Raw genomic sequence first — 17002 nt, 5'->3', positions numbered from 1 at the left:
CCTCTATTTTGAATCCACTGTATAAAAATATTTCAACTTGCAAGTAGTCCTTGCTAACCCTCTATATATATGGTATGCTTGTTTCTGTATGCATTGTTAATTTATTGACTGTAAGACCAAGACAGGGGAAACATTGTTCTGTCTTTCTTTTGCGCCTGGGGTTGAGTTTCTTTCGTGTCTTGATAAATTGTATAATTTTTTACTTTATTGATCATTTGGTATTCTTTTTCTAACTTGAAAGAAATGGCTGGCTCATGCTGAAGTTTTGAACTATTAAATCATTACCCCCCTACAGTTCTATGTTCTTTAAGCTCGGTAAACTAACCATGCCCCTTTTTACTTGTTTGCTTCAGGTGACATTCATGGGCAATATAGCGATCTGTTAAGGCTTTTTGAGTATGGGGGTTTTCCTCCTAAGTCCAATTACCTATTCTTAGGTGACTATGTAGATCGAGGAAGGCAGAGTTTAGAAACAATATGCTTGTTACTTGCGTATAAAATCAAATATCCAGAGAACTTTTTCCTTCTTAGAGGAAACCATGAATGTGCTTCTATTAATAGGATTTACGGATTTTATGATGAATGTAAACGCCGGTTCAATGTGAAATTGTGGAAAGCCTTCACTGATTGCTTTAACTGCCTTCCTGTTGCGGCACTCATAGATGACAAGATATTGTGCATGCATGGGGGACTCTCGCCAGACCTCACGAACCTTGATCAAATTAGAAACTTACCTCGCCCAACTGCTATCCCAGATACTGGTTTGCTTTGTGATTTACTCTGGTCGGACCCTGGTAAGGATGTTAAAGGATGGGGAATGAATGATAGAGGAGTTTCATTTACCTTTGGCCCTGATAAAGTCTCGGAATTCTTGGCTAAGCATGATTTGGACCTTGTCTGTCGTGCTCACCAGGTAAATAATCCTTCTATTCCATCCTTCTTATAGTTCACACAATTCGCCTGATTACTTTTCGTGTTTCAGGTTGTGGAGGATGGTTATGAATTCTTTGCTGACAGGCAGCTGGTCACCATTTTTTCAGCCCCCAACTACTGTGGTGAATTCGACAATGCTGGTGCAATGATGAGCATTGATGAAAACTTAATGTGTTCTTTTCAGATTCTGAAGCCAGTAGAAAGAAAAAACAAGTTCATGATGTCCACAAAAATGTGATTGGTGCGTTACTTAATGATTTCAAGGTCCTCTCAAAATAATTTTCTAGTTACACAAATTATGTTTGTTTCCGTGATGCTTCCTCCTGGCTTTGCATTGACATTTACATGGTTTATTTGAGTTCTCCTTTTTTTTTTTTGATAAGTAATCAAATATTTTTTTAATCACGGATAATACACCAATTTATATAAGAGAGACGACATAAAGTTGGGCAACCCGTCTATGCGAATAATAGCCGCAGCATTAAACCAACTATACAAGGTCAGATAAAATGATTTTTTGATATGCTCTGTAGTCTTTGAATGATCGTCAAAATATCGGTTGTTTTTCTCCCTCCACACACACCAAACGGTGCACCTTGGAATGAGGTCCCACACAAGCTTGTTATCTTTATGATGAAATTTTCTCCTCCATGCTTTCAATACGTCCTCCACTGCGGGAAAATCCAAACCATATTTTGAGAAGAACGTCACACAAACTTGTAATTCCATATTAAGAATATATCATATCTAGTCCCTAACCTTTTTTGTTAGCATAGTTGGTCCTTTTTGAGAGAAATCGTCAATTTTGTCATGAAAGAATGACTTGGCAATCACATGCCAATTTATGTGTGGGGCAAAAAGGTCTCAACACTATTCCTTATTTTAAGTTAAATTAATAAAATGCCTCATCTCCGAACGGCGAACAGGAAGTGTGTTATCAATTTATACAAGAGAGAAACGACATAAAGTTGGGCAACCGGTCCATACGAGTAATAACCGTAGCATTAAATCAATTATACAAAGTCAGATAAAATGATTCTTTGATATGCTCTATAGTCCTTGAATGATCGTCAAAACAGCGGTTGTTTCTCTCCCTCCACACACACCAGATGGTGCACCCTGGAATTAGATCCTACACAAACTTGCTATCCTTATGATGAAATTATCTGCTCCATGCTTTCAGTACGTCCTTCATACATCTCGGGAAAACCCAAATCAGATGTTGAAAAGCTAGAATATCGATCCGCAGGGAACGAGCAACGTCACACAAACTTGTAATTCCATATTGAGAATATATCATATCTAGTCCCCAACCTCTTTTGTTAGCATAGTTGGTCCTTTTCGAGAGAAATCGTCAATTTTGTCATGAAAAAATGACTTGGCAATCACATGCCAATTTATGTATGGGACAAAAAGTTAACACACCCAGCTCATCCATGACCTCTATTTCCAAATTTTAGATCTGCAAGGAAAAGCTCTCCATAGCATCAAATCTTTGAACAAATTCAGGGCATTGTAACATCATGAATGGAAAAGTCTAATTCTACTGTAATTATTATTGAATTGGGTGTTAGCACTTCTATCCATCTTGAGCAAACATAGACCTGTATGCTATTCAAGGAGTTGAAATTCAACCAAAATGAATATCAACTTGATGTAGAAACCCAAACACCTCATTGCCATGAACCCATCGCTGTCTGATTCACCACCTTCATGAATTCTATTTGATCAGCCTTGTGGCAATGCTTGATGAGACGAACACTATTCTTTGCGTGATGTATGGGACTGGAATAGGGTTGGGTCAGGGTGGGATTCCAAAGATGAATTGTCATTTTTTTCCTTTTAAATTCACTTCATTTTATTTTTACTTACATATTTAATAAGAATGATATCAGTGGTATGACCATTTTCCCCTCTCAAAATATGGTGCACATGCATTCTACTTGATGGTTTAACCCCCAGTTTGATAGAAAATGTTAGAATGAACTACTTACCCCCACAGTGCTAAAAGGTTGGGGACGTACAAGTCCGATTTTGCAGGTGGGACCATATGTGCAATTTTTACTTCCATTCCTGCTGGATTCTTGTGTGGTTTATACCTTACTTAAACTACTGTGTTAATTCTTATCTAAGCCATAAATTGTGAAAATTTGGTGAAAGTGATGTACTACCCATCACATGGTTAGAGAGAACAAACAATTGGAAGCCTAGAGTCAAAAGACTTTTTAGTCAAAAGGTAAGTGTCCATGAGATTTATCGTCTTGGCAATTTTTAGATATGTAATTTTTCTGCTTTTTGTTGAATTGTGTCCAGTTTATTAGGATATTTTGAATTCTATGTCTGCTGAAATGTGCTCACAATTTTATCATATGGGTCTCATTTGCGATGTTTTGACATCCTGATTGTTTTTCGTGTCATTAGGTCAACTTTTCATCTGCTTTTCAATACGTTTTGCATATTATCCCAAAATGTTTTGGTAATGTTTCCTGTTCAGATCAGGAATGGTTCAAATTGAGATGACTGGCTATTGGAGAGTAAATGAGTAGACTTATGGATGAAAATTTTCACTTTTTGGTTACATATAGGTTTGTTATCTAGGAAAGAACCCTGTCATCTTGTTTCTTGCCATCACTTCTCCCTTTTGTTAGATTTTCACTTCTCTCCACTGTTTTATATGCTTCTTGTTCTACACCATTTTCTCTTGTAAGTTCTGCTGAAATATCTTCTTTCTATACTTTTTGCTGGTTCTGTACCATTTGCTCTTGTTATTCTTTTGAGAGAGTTTAATGGAAGCCATTGAACTTCACTTATTTTACTTCAAGGAGTAGCACCTTTTAGTGATACATGTTTGTGTGAACTGTATTTGTAAGCAGTTACATGTTTGGTATCATAATGACCCAATGGGCGAGTTGGAACTGAACAGGCATTTGGATACTAAGAGATGCCAGAGCTATCAAAACCTAAATCTATGGCAGATGGTGTATGGATTGGCAATCTCTGTACGAATTTTTTTGGAGAATATATATGCATGTATAAATAGATATAGCGGTGGGGGAATTGTAATTTTAAGTTGAGAAGGTGCCCCAGAATTTCCGTACAGGTTGTAGAAAGACTGGGTAGAAATGAACATGTCCCTGTTTCAAAAATTTATTGTGTTTCTGTTTATTAAATAACGTATACATGCATGAGGTTAAATTATCAAATATTTAGATGTGACTGAACATATAAAAATGTTCCCCTGAGGTCAATTTCACCGTCATTTGATTACTATAAAAAATAATGGTTTTGAGCTAGGCAGTAAAGTTCGTGTTTGTAATTATTCTGCCGTCAAAATGTTGGGAAAAGCATTAGTGCTTCGTTGCATTCTTGAACTTGGCCTGGGTTCAGTATTTTAAAACTGATAACTGAGACTCGCCCCATGGCTCACCTCGTGGCAAGCCAAAGGAGAAACACCCCAAGACAACATAGAAAAGATCGTCTCGTTCGGCATATGCACCTTTCACTAATTAGGCTTGCCCTAAGTGCCTTTTAATGTCACATTATTGAGGTACACATGTACTGTAACCCCTGTAAAGGAAACAAAAATAATTATTTCCCCAGGCTTTTTTTTGGTCGATGAATTGTTACTTGATCCTTTTTTTCCCCCTTTATTTTGTGATCTTACATCCCAAATTTGTTGCTTGTTCCACATTTTGTATTAATAGTGGATCTCATGTTTTGGGCTTTTCTTCTCTGTATCTTGTGCTCCAGTAGTATTTATGTTGATTGATTCTTTTTATTTTTCGATGCTCAGTGGTGTCAGTAGTGTCAGTAGTGATATTAGTTTTGCTAAATTTCAGTCATTTCCTTTTGTTTTTTCAAATAATCCATCAAATGCATATCGCTCCCTGCCTTAAAGCTTTTCTAAAACGCCTTAGCTCAGCTCTCACCATTTAAATCACTGCTTATGGCATATGGTTATGGATTTTGGTTTCTCCAGTTCTGGGCGTCGAAATAGAATTTAGCTCTGTTGCCATCTATAAATACTTTTTTTTTTTTTCCATATCATCTATATAAATATGAAATTTTATAGGTGTCTGTAGCTTGCAAATTGAGTTTCTGGGCATCACAGGATTTGTGCACTTACCCCATATTTCATTAAAACTTTTTGTTTGTCTGGGTGCAGGCACCATTCTCTATTTAGAAGGAATCACAGTTGCAGCTCCACCTGGGAATCCCTCTGACAAAGAAATAAGCACTCGGCTCGCCTTTACCTTATCTTAATGGATGTAGTATGATTAAGAATGACCTTTATTACTGGTAGTAGCATGAACTCTAAGCTGTAAACCTCGTTTTGTCCCTTTATAGAAAGGGTGTTCCATGTAGATATAATTTGTTTGGAAACTCAACCACCAAACATGGCCATTCTTACCATGGAATATTGGCATTTTTTGCCAGTTTATCAATGACTAAATTGTTTGCAAGTTTAAGTGTTTCTAACGGCTAGAAACTTGGGTTAAATTTGAGGTTGATGGTTGGTTTTATGTCTTTTGTTTTGGTTCCTAAAATTAAGAGTTTTGGCATTTTTTGTTGGTAATTTACTTAATCATGCATAACGGAAAATGAAATAAGGATCTTGCCACGTGTACATCAAGATTTATATAATGAATTACAGAAGTTCAAGTGACACTTTATCGTTTGTCAGTTTAAAATGTAATCAACTTTTTCATTTGATCTTTTCCTCCGCATCATATTATGTAATTCATTATGCATATTTGTTATGTACAAGTAGCAAAATTCATAAAATAATATTAATTCCTACTAAGGATCCATTTGTTAAATTTTGCAAATTTTTTTGCTTAACTTGAACGCGCACAATCACTATCTGCAATTCATAGTTGTCCAATTATCCAGCTTTCAATAGAAATTCATGCGGGGAATGATAACGAGACAATTATGGTTTCTTTTTTCTTGTGATAGCAAGATAACGAATTGCGTTTTGTATGATTTCTCGAAGTATATTACAAGGCTCCAGACTTTTCAAGACCACGGTGCAAAAATCAAGATGAAAGGTTTTTTTTATTCAAAATTCAAGTATTGATTTAACTATTAATATTAATATAAAATATCCAATTTCAAACCCAAAAATTCAAATTCATTTGACTCCATCTTCTCTCTTCACTCTCTCCACTTAACCAACACTTCCAGCGCCGTCGACTATTGTCGGAGACCACTATCGAACTCACATAAACAATCCTTCACCGGCTCTCCCTAATTTATTTTATCCCTTCTCCCTCCCCCTCTCCCCCACACATGAGTAGTCACAGTCGTCGGAGACCACATCGTCACAATGATAATCGTCTCCAAGCGTCGCTATGCAGCAGCATTTTGCTGTTAGCATCGTTGCACAATGGCGCTCACAATGTTGGTGTCGCTGCAGATATCGCGAAGAGCAACGATGAGTGCCATCACTCGAAGTAGATGTAGCGTACAATCGCCGTGGTACTGAACGTAGGTGGACATATCTGCGAGTTCGTAATTTGTTTGGTGTGGGTGGATATGGTTTTACAAATGAAGGTGTGACGGTGGAAGTAGTGATGATGCTAGTGGTGGCGCAAGTGGTAGTGGTTGCATGTTTTTGGTTGTTGGAGTGATGGTGGTCGTTTTGTTTGGTGGTGTTTTTGGTTGTTGTTGTTGGCGATGTTTGTAGTAGTGTTGCGATGGGGCGGGGTGGGATAGTGTTTGTGACCAACTATTTGGTTCTTTGTGGTAAACCATGAACTTAAAATTCGTTAATTTGACACTAAAAAATAATTTGTGACAAGTAAATTTGAAAATATGTGATTGATAGAAAATTTGTGACCTATAATTTTTTGATCTGTGCCCAATGAAATAAATTGTGTCTTATAAAATTTTTGATCTGTGACCTTCAAATAACATGTGACCTATATAATTTTTTATTTGTAAATTCAAAATAATCTATGATTAATTAATTTGATAATATATGACCAATAAATAAGTTGTGATCTTTAATTATGTATATGTGATTATTAGTTGTATAATTGTGACCTTATTATATTTAATTAATTAACTAATACCTGAGTTTTAAATTTTCAAACTATACACATGACTTGTGATTTAGCGCAAACTAAATCGCTGAGTTATGATGTTTTCCTTTCTTGAATCCTAATAGTTTATCAATGAAGATCAAGTGTGTTTAACCCAATACTTGAACTTAATCTGGTCTGATTTTTAATTAATTTAACTAATTAAACATGTTCATCAATTAATTCGGCTCATTAATTAGTTATCCAATTAACTAATTGTCTAACACTTTATCAATTAATTAATAAGTATATTTTATTCTTTTAGTTCTCATTTTGTGAGTGATTTCTTAAGTTATCGATCACGATACCTAACGGGATGAATTATTATTTTAACTTAATCAAAATAAGATAAATTATAACATCGTTTTAATTTATCATCAATTCATCTAAATTAATTAATCCACATTCGTTGTTTCAAATTGATATTTAACAATATGTCAGAGTAACACACAAAAGAAAAATATCACGTGGTATGACAAAATCAAATTTGTTCGTTTATCGTGAAATTATAATATCTTCTTCAATATGATCCGATCAATTACGATATATGTATTATGTCAATTTCGATCATTAATCATATATTTTATTCCAACTCTTTTCAGCCTATGCGTACACATTGACTTAACTGAATAAAATATAGTTCTTAGTCTCATACTATCTAAAAGTGACGATTTCTCTATTGATAATTCACAACTTTCGTATAATTTTTGACATATTCGAACGATACCGTATTAGCGATTTTTGACTAAGCAACATCTAACATTACTAAAGTATGAGGGTGTTTGGTGGGGATCAAAATTAAATTTTTTAGTAGTTTATAATAAATTTTTTGAAATGTACGGTTGAAAAGTTGTAGGACCCATAAAAGATGTGTTTAATTTTGATTGTTTGATTTTGACTTAAATTAAAATCAAATTTTAATCTGTATCAAACGGGCTCCGAATGTCCTTATATAAGGTACTATGACGACATCAAGTTGAAGAACCAATTTTACTACTGAACTTTAGATATTAATCATTCACACTTAGATAGTTATCTATATGAAATCTCTCAAACAGATTTCCAATGCTTTGTTCTTATAACAAAATATTCACGTGTTCATTTAAGTGTCATAAAACTTTAACTTGTGAGATCAATTATTTAATTCACAGCTAAGAAATGTCACAAGTAATGGTCTATCCGTAATAACAATATTCGTATCTCTTTAATACTTACGATCATGAATAATTTAAGATTCAATCACATGTAATTTGTATCTTACAATCACAACTGCTTGTTAGTAACAAATTATTCAAATTTGAATTTACGGACTCTATTATTAAATCTATTAGAATATTAATTAAATTAAATAATAAATTTGTCATAAATAAAATACATTAATTATATATTTAAAGTATTTATCTTCAAAATCGATTAGAGGCATAACACTTGCACCTTTCTCTAATGGGATTGAACATGATTGATCAAGGAGAAAATGCATACTATAATGAAATTGTGAAAGTCTCTTAACAGGCATTTACTTCGTGCTCTGGTCCTCTGGATTATGGCTATGTTCAGATTGTTCTAAACCTTTTTGTATCTTTTCGATATGACTGCTTTCCAATTGAGCACTCTACTAGTGCTAATCGCAAAACTAACAATAAATTTTCGTAAAAGGGCGCCCTAAATTTTTCCCAAATCTTTTTGAAATTTTTACCTTCCAATCCTACCCTTCACTCTCTCACACACACGCAGTAAAAATCATCATCATCAACCACCAACCTTGTTTTCAATTTCATATATTTTCCATTTCTTTTTTCGTAATACAATTAATCATCTGTAGAAAACTGAATCCGAGACGTATGCACTTACACTTTGTGGAATTGTAAATATGAATTCCACGGAATCGATGAAGCTGCTGTTGGCGGCGAGCGGCGGCGACACTGTCAAGCTCTTCGACATCTCATTGGAGCCACGGGACCCTTGTGTACTTTCCTACGTGCCGTCTCCGAGTTTCCGAGTGAACTCAGTCAAGTGGAACCACAACAGTAAGGACAATTCCTTTTCATGCTTGTGCATTAATTAAGATTTCTATTTTCTGTTTTTGAATTGACAATATGCTTTGTTTTTTTAACATTTGTGTAGATTTGGTGGTGGCCAGTGCCGGCGATGATAAGAAAATATCTTTGCGTAGGAAAAATGGACAGGGTTTGTGGACTGTCCCTGCCAAAACCGATAGTGGGGAAAGTATTGAGGTAAATTTTCTGTCAGAATTACAGTCAAGATTAGAATTTTTGGGAAGAGTGTGTTTTAATGCGTCCTTCTCGTCTTTGAATCAAGTTTAAGTTTCATCAATTGACTGGAGGAAGATGGTGGTAGTTATGGAGAACAGTTAAAATACTCATATCATGTGATATATACAAGTTATTGGATTTGCTTTATTTGGGTGTGGGTGTGCCAAGAAGTTCCGGGGAAAAGTTAGAGATCTGTGTGTTTCAGAGGAAATAAACATAATAGACATGATCTCATATTTTCTTGAGTTTTGATAGCAAGAGTTGATCTTAAAGATATTTTGTGCCAACATTACATTAATGAAGCAAAATACTCATATCATGTGATATATACAAGTTATTGGATTTGCTTTATTTGGGTGTGGGTGTGCCAAGAAGTTCCGGGGAAAAGTGTAGAGATCTGTGTGTTTCAGAGGAAATAAACATAATAGACATGATCTCATATTTTCTTGAGTTTTGATAGCAAGAGTTGATCTTAAAGATATTTTGTGCCAACATTACATTAATGAAGCCCTATATTTGAGTAAAAGTAGAAGATATTACACTGCAATTTGAAGCCTTAACTGATTAATTGTATCCCTGTGCCCATTTGCTCAAGTTGTTTGATTGATATATTTGACCCAAAATTTGGTTTTGCACATTTCAACTAACTGTTTTTCTTGAAAAAAATCTGTTTGATCTTTTCTCCCAACATATAAGCCACAGGAGTCTATATCAACAATCAGCTTTAGCAACAAAGGATCCCGATATCTTTGTTCTGGTGGAACTGGTCAAATTGTAAGAATATGGGATTTGCAGAAGAAACGCTGTGTCAAATGGTTGAGAGGTCATACTGATACAATAGCAGGTGCACTATACAACTGCAAAGATGAGCACATAGCTTCCATTAGTCGTAAAGGGGATCTTATTCTTCACAACCTCGCTTCTGGTACAAAGGCTGCTGAACTCAAGGATCCTAATGGACAGGTTGTATATGCTGTTGGCTGCGAAGCTTCATATAACACATTTAATTTTGATTATTTGTCATGTGCTTTGCTTTTTGATATGCTATATCTTTATTTGATAATTTCAAGACCAGATTTTGGGGGTGCTCGATTATTCTCGAATGAGCAGGCACCTTTTGGTTACTGCTGGGGATGACGGATCCATCCACTTGTGGGATACAACTGGTCGTAGCCCAAAGGTTCACAGTATAACATTGTAATGTATTTGATGAGTATTGTTATATATAATGATTTACTTTGTTACATCATTCTTGTGTGGCTAATCTATTATTGCAAATACAGGAAGTAGGGCTTTTCTATGGTCTATTACTATTATGTTAAACTCCTAAAGTAATGTGTTAAATTGGTTATCCATTTATAGCAAAATCTGCTGATTTGTATTAATTTTTTTTCTTTTGTCTTCTGTTCTCCACAAAATAATGGGATGTTTTGGACTTTTTAAGACACTGTCTGATGACACAAACCTATTCACTTTAAGAAAACCTTTTGTCAAGCCCATCCCGTACTTAATATTAAGAAGTTTCCATTTTTTTAATAAACAAGGTCAAGATTTCTGGGATTCATGTTCAGAATCAACTGATTGTTATATGTTAATTAAATCCTGTTAATTTCATATTAAAGTACACACAATTAACTGTACATCCTAGATTGTTGTGATTGCCCCTATTGAATTCTGAGTGCTTGTTGTTCTTGGGTTTAAAATTTTTTTTTTCCCTTGAAATTCATAGGTCTCTTGGCTGAAGCAGCATTCTGCACCAACTTCTGGCATTAGTTTTTCACCATTAAATGATAAGGTCTCCTTATTATCATAAGAGCTTGAATTTTTTATTCTCTTTAGGGCCATTAATATTGGTAGAAATGGAGCTCTTTTCTGAAGTTTGCATGCCAACTAGCAATTGCTTGTTCTCATTTTACTCCTGTGATCTGACAGATTATTGCTAGTGTTGGTCTGGATATGAAGTTGTACACTTTTGACTCAGGATCTAAGAAACCGTCTTCTTGCATTCCTTATGAGGCACCTTTTTCTTCCCTGGCATTCACAGATGATGGACTAACCCTGGCGGCTGGTACGACAACTGGTCAGATTGTATTCTATGATGTTCGTGGGAAGCCACAACCAATCACTGTTCTTCGTGCTTACGGGAATTCTGAGGTCATTATTTGTCTCATTATTTCTAGTTGAACTTCCAGCTTGGGAAATTTTTTTCTAATAGGTGGTGGCATGTTTTGCAAGTGGTTACAAAAGTATTTTGTTATTATAAGGTTGTTGGTGTACATTTTCATGCCTTCACAGTTGTCGGAAGTCTGACTGTTTGGTTTTCTACTACCTAAAATGTGTCCTTATTGGTAGTTCAGATGTTGGAATAGTGTATTAAAGTCAGCTCCCCTAGTTCATGATTATTAGTAATATGAATGTTTATTATTTATCTGGTCCTAGGGCCAATTTTTTTCCAATCCAGTTTCATGAACCAAGAAGGTATTAGCCGTTATCCAAGACTCATCTTTGCTCTTATATATCTAAGTAAAAAATGTCTCCTTCGCAATTTCCTGCCTACCATATTAGTCTATAGTTGTTTCTCCGGGTGTGATCAGTGGCTAAGGGCTCATTGGCATGGGTTTGAAAAGCCAGGAGCTGCTTTTGGACGTGTTTGGATAATTTTCTAAAAGTGTGTTGTCTAACTAGAAGAGCGTGTTTAGAAGAAAATGGCCCAAGGTGGCTTTATTGGGAAGTTGTTCTTCAAAAAGTATATGTTATTCCAAACAAGTCCCAAGTGTCACTATAAAACCTGTTAGTTATCTGTGTGAGCGACCCTGAAAGCTTATTCTACTAGGTAATAGCACAAGGTTAATGGCTTAATGCTTTAAAATGTCTGCAGCTATTTATGTTCTGTCTATTAGGTCAGTTTCAAAAGTTGAAATCATGGGTTTAAAATTTCGTAAGAGAGAGAAATCGTAGTGTCGAAAAATGAACTCTTCCTTCCTTTATATCTATTGTAAATATAACTGCCTTACAAGACTTTTGATCAACTTCATCATACTTACGTAATATGATGTGATCTTAACCAGGCTGTCTCAAGTCTTTGCTGGCAGAGATCAAAACCGGTAACTGTAACTGTAAATGAAAGAAGCTGCACAGATGAAACTGTGCTCCTGGCAGGTGATGTAGGAGACTCGTTTTTGATGCCTGACCCACTTCCTTCTATGACATCCTTGAGCCTTTCAACGTCCACATCAGTGTTCGGATCTCGAAATCCTATTAATTCAGGTTCTTCTGCAGATTTATTTTCTTCTTCTGCAGATTTATTTTCTTTTCCAGCATGTATTTTTTTCGCCAATTAAGCACTCTCAACTTGTCTACTGCAGAAGAAACGTCTGTTAGAAGCAGCTCCTTGACAGGTGGAACTCTGGCTAGATTACATGCATCTCGCAGTTATAACTTCAAGGATGATATGGAGGTGTTTTCTCCACTTGTGGAAGTTCAACCAATTACACCCTCCCTTGATAAATTGTGGGGTGATCGTGAGGGTCCAAAGAAAGACCTGGATAAGAAACCATCTTTTCTGTATCCTTCGTCTAGGAGGTTTGCTCTTTCAGAGGAGGTGGCCAATGATAGCCATCCAATTTTTGACTGGAAATCCAATTCAACATCCAAACAGGTGTTTTTTTTTTTTTTTTTTAAAAATGTCTGTATCAGTGTTTTTCCTTTTCTTTTTTTATCTATTCATTGGTGAGGGATAAGTTATGTTGGTTGCGTGATCTAGATTTAGTTAGAAATGTGGATATGATGGGTTCATTCAAGTATAAGAGCATTTCCAAGAAATTCTATTTTTCAAAGAGCATATTCTACAATTTAGATAGTAACATTTTTTATGTATTCCGATAGGGTCTTTATATTTAAAACTTAATTTTACTACTTTCAAAAAATATTTATTATTTTTTCCTATCTTATATATTCACTACCTTCTCTCCAAATTATTATATTATTTTTTTATTGAAAATTGAAATACTTTGAATGCATTTAATTATAAACAATGGGTGTGACTCTTCAAATATGAAGAGCCAACCCCACTCTCTAAATTAAAATCTTAATTTAAAGAGTCTTATGGAGCATAATTTTAAGAGTTGATTCTTTAAAATAGAGAGTATCTTATATTTAAAGAATCTTTTAGAGATGCTCTAATACTTTGAAATTGTCCAGTGGTGCTATGCATACATGCATATAGGATGTTAAAATTCAGTAACGGTATTGAATCCACGAAGTGACTTTTTTTGTACCACCAATTATTTTGGAGGAATTAACTGGATGATGGCCGTTGCTTTATGTTATTTATAATTTAGATTAAACACTGGTACATATGAGATTATATACTCTGATTCCATTCCTTTGTATCTTTGCCACCTATGGGGACTAATCTTAAAATGTTTCTTTTGGGGGCTTTTCTTTGGTCTGGAATCATTCAACCAAATATTATGTCTAAAGTTTACATTTTTATTTTTTAGTTTAATGATTAACCTTTCTCTCATTTTATGACAAGGCATTACTAATACTCCCTCAATGGAAGAGTTTGTTTTTAGAAGTCTCAACTTTTTAATGGAACATGCTAGTATCATGTCTCGCACTTTGTCTAGCATCCCTTTACTGCAATAACTTTTGGCTGAAGTAAATGAGTTGTTTAGTTATATACAAACTTAAATTTGTTTAGTGATAGCATAGAAAAATTGGTTGTCCCGGATTGGAAAGTTTAGCAGTAATAATATAATTGAAGACTAATAAATTTGATATTTATGTAACACTTGGAAACTTAATGATGCATCAAAGTTTGCCATATTGTCTTGCGAAATTTGAAAAGTAAATTTGGTTTGTAAGTTGCACTCAAAATCTTAAGTTCGCTTTTGTAGGTCTCGTAAAATATTTTCAAGTGGGAAAAAGTATGTACTAAATGCTGCCTTTTGTTATATTTTGCATCTTTTTGGACCAGTTATTGTCGTGCCTCCATGAGCCAGAAATTGCATGGGACAAAAGATGGTATTCTTTATGTCTTGCAGTTATAATACATTAATTCAGAATTAATTTTCCCCCACAATGCTGAACAACGTAACTTAACAAATCCATATCCGATGCATGATATTTGTGTTTAAGTTACTTCACCGCCTGTCAGCAATTAGATAGATCATTCAATAAATGAGACTAATTGAAATCCCCTTTTCTTCGGTATTGCTGGATTTGCACATGGACTGTTCAAATATTTATATTCTGACATGTATATTACTCGTAAATAATTTGATAAGTTGAGATACTAAAGGTGTGGCTGGGTCCTTTATAATATGCATTAGTCATGAAATAAACTAATTCACATTTTTAACGTTACATTTTGCTTGGTGGCTTTCTAGAACTTCTCTCTACATATTTTGATAGTCGGCTTATGCAGGATGACATGCATTCTACTTTGTCACAATTGACATCCACCTCTGCCTCCACCTATGGTGATGACTCCTCCATAACACCACCAGAATCTTGGGGTGGCGAGAGATTTTCAGACAAATTAATTCACCTTCGTCAGTCAGTCAACGCGCCTTCTCGCTTCTCAATGTTGACATCCAGTAGTTTATCGTCAGGATCCATGTTGTCTGGGTCACAAGATGTTAATCTTCCAACAAGTCAGAGCACGAGCAGTCTAACATCAAATATGGGCCTGGCCAAATTGCGTGTCAGGGAAACCTCCCATCAAGAAACTCTATTAGCAACTTCAGAACATCTTTCCCCTTCTCTAGGTACGAAAGGCTTTACAGGAAAGGGTAATGCTGATTCTCTCAGTCCTGCCTTTTCTCTTCATAGAAGATTTTCCAGTTATGCCGAGAGAATAGGTGCTACACCATCCTTCAGCGATGCAGCAGTAGGGTCTCCAAAAACTAAGAAAACTGGAGCAGAAACAAGGGAAGAACTTCTTAACAGCCTATTATCGCGGTCTGGCATGTCATCTGCCACCGAAGCTGGGGTTGTTCCAACTATAAATGTACGAAAAAATCCAATCTTGTGTTAAATATACCGGTGGTCACTATTAGTAAAATTTCATATTTATAACTAAATTTCGTTTCATTTTAAGTTGATCCCTGAACTTAAGCTACCGTTTGACCCCCATTAATTTTCATTCCATTACATTTTATTTTTCTCTCTCCTATTTTCAACCATACAATCTTCCATAAAATAATATTACATGTAAACCGAAATTTTTTCCTTCCTTTTAAACCATTCATTTTTCAAAAAAACTCTATTCTACCCATTTTCATTTCCACAAAATGGGAGCCAAACAGGGACTAAAGTTCGCTGTATTTTGTGATTCCGTCTATATTTGTTGACTTGAATGGAAAATTTGTCATGGGAGTCTAGTTATTTGCCAACTAGGTTGCCATCCTCTTTTTTCGTTTGTCAAGCTGACGGACTTGGACGGAATGATCAAATTATTACAATCTTTGAAGTTCACACCAAATGTGACAAGGTTTAAGTCCAATGACCAACCTGAAATAAATGCTCCAAGTTGAGGGATTTGAACCCATCCAACACTGTATTCTTGCTGCTACTATTTTAGCTAGAGAAATTATCTTTGATGATCCATCATTAATGTTTTCGCTGTCATTGGTGAAGATATTTTTTATGATGAATCATTATAAAGGCCCAAGTGCTTTGAATTCACATTGAATCCCCTGTAATCTTGTGGCAGGGCGAAATCCCACAACTTCAGGAAACTTCTTTGCAGCCCGATTTGCAGCAGGGAACTTCATTTACACTTCAGCTTTTTCAGCACACACTTGAAGAGACTCTTGCTTCATTTCAGAAATCCAATCATGAAGACATTCGAAATCTTCACATAGAAATTTTAAGACAATTCCATATGCAGGAGGTGTATATCTGATATTTTTCTAGTTTAGTTCGTTTTATGATTTTTCCCTAATATGTGAAAGTAACTTGCAGATGGAGATGTCAAGTGTCATGAGATTGATCTTAAAAAACCAGGCTGAGATTATGAAGGAAATTCAATCACTTAGAAACGAAACACAGCAGCTGCGTCAATTACTGTAAATGTAGCTGGGGACCCTGTCTCAAAGGTTTCATCTTTTATGTTTTAGCTGCTATATTATGTTCGAGTCATTTGCTAGTTGTTTTAGAAAAGAATGGAACTCTAAGCTCATTTACAGGGTGACACTAATTTGATGGAAGTTAAATTATTAATTTTGTGCCATGTGATTGGTTTGAGGTTGCATTCACCAAGAGAAAGATTTGTGGGAGGGCTCTGTTTTGAATATATGCATACTGTTCTGTCTTTGAACAAACCGAACCATATTTTAGCATTACTATGTACAGGTTATCTGATTTATTCCGTTGGTCTTTTTGTCCTCAAATTATTAGTGTTTTATGCAAAGCTGTGGCGAGTCACCATATCTGTAGTATCTTCTGTTCATATCTAGTCGTCACATTTTACTTGTCATTGTTTTAACAATATAGTTGAACTGGTTGTGTTATTTGCTATGGGACCATGATTTGTTACTCTATGCAACGGCGTTTGGACTCATCACATTTGACCTGATACATTGTGTTAATAATATAGTTGAACGGGAGTTGACGTAGTTGCTATGCGTACATAATTTGTTACTCTATTGCTACGTTACCGTGATTTATCACGAGATTCATAATTGAAGAATTGGAATGAAT

General features: G+C 35.2%; 2 protein-coding genes across 2 annotated transcripts; both read left to right on the top strand.

Annotated features, from left to right (window-relative positions):
• Window positions 1-334: 334 nt before the first annotated feature.
• On the top strand, window positions 335-5407 carry LOC111397942 (serine/threonine-protein phosphatase PP1 isozyme 4-like). Its single transcript, XM_023024905.1, has 3 exons — window positions 335-913; window positions 983-1174; window positions 5099-5407. Exons 1-2 carry the CDS (start codon window positions 680-682, stop codon window positions 1169-1171), a joined length of 423 nt encoding a protein of 140 aa, XP_022880673.1. The 5' UTR covers window positions 335-679; the 3' UTR covers window positions 1172-1174; window positions 5099-5407.
• Window positions 5408-8515: 3108 nt separating this feature from the next.
• On the top strand, window positions 8516-16667 carry LOC111397935 (protein NEDD1-like). The gene is given in 11 exon segments (XM_023024898.1): window positions 8516-9046; window positions 9144-9253; window positions 9995-10255; window positions 10368-10472; window positions 11022-11087; window positions 11225-11446; window positions 12361-12630; window positions 12633-12950; window positions 14724-15308; window positions 16014-16193; window positions 16265-16667. Coding segments are annotated over 11 exon segments (2382 nt in total). The 5' UTR covers window positions 8516-8889; the 3' UTR covers window positions 16373-16667.
• The last annotated feature ends 335 nt before the right edge of the window (window positions 16668-17002 follow it).

This window comes from Olea europaea, chromosome 1 (genome assembly GCF_002742605.1).
Source record: "Olea europaea var. sylvestris chromosome 1, O_europaea_v1, whole genome shotgun sequence".
In the NCBI taxonomy this organism is placed as follows: domain Eukaryota; kingdom Viridiplantae; phylum Streptophyta; class Magnoliopsida; order Lamiales; family Oleaceae; genus Olea; species Olea europaea.
This window is presented reverse-complemented; position numbering and strand designations above follow the sequence as displayed.

Coding starts and splice junctions, on each gene's coding strand:
- LOC111397942 (XM_023024905.1), top strand. CDS start 680: ATGCATGGGGGACTCTCGCCAGACCTCACGAACCTTGATCAAATTAGA. Junction 914..982: donor TTGTCTGTCGTGCTCACCAG/GTAAATAATCCT, acceptor TTCGTGTTTCAG/GTTGTGGAGGATGGTTATGA.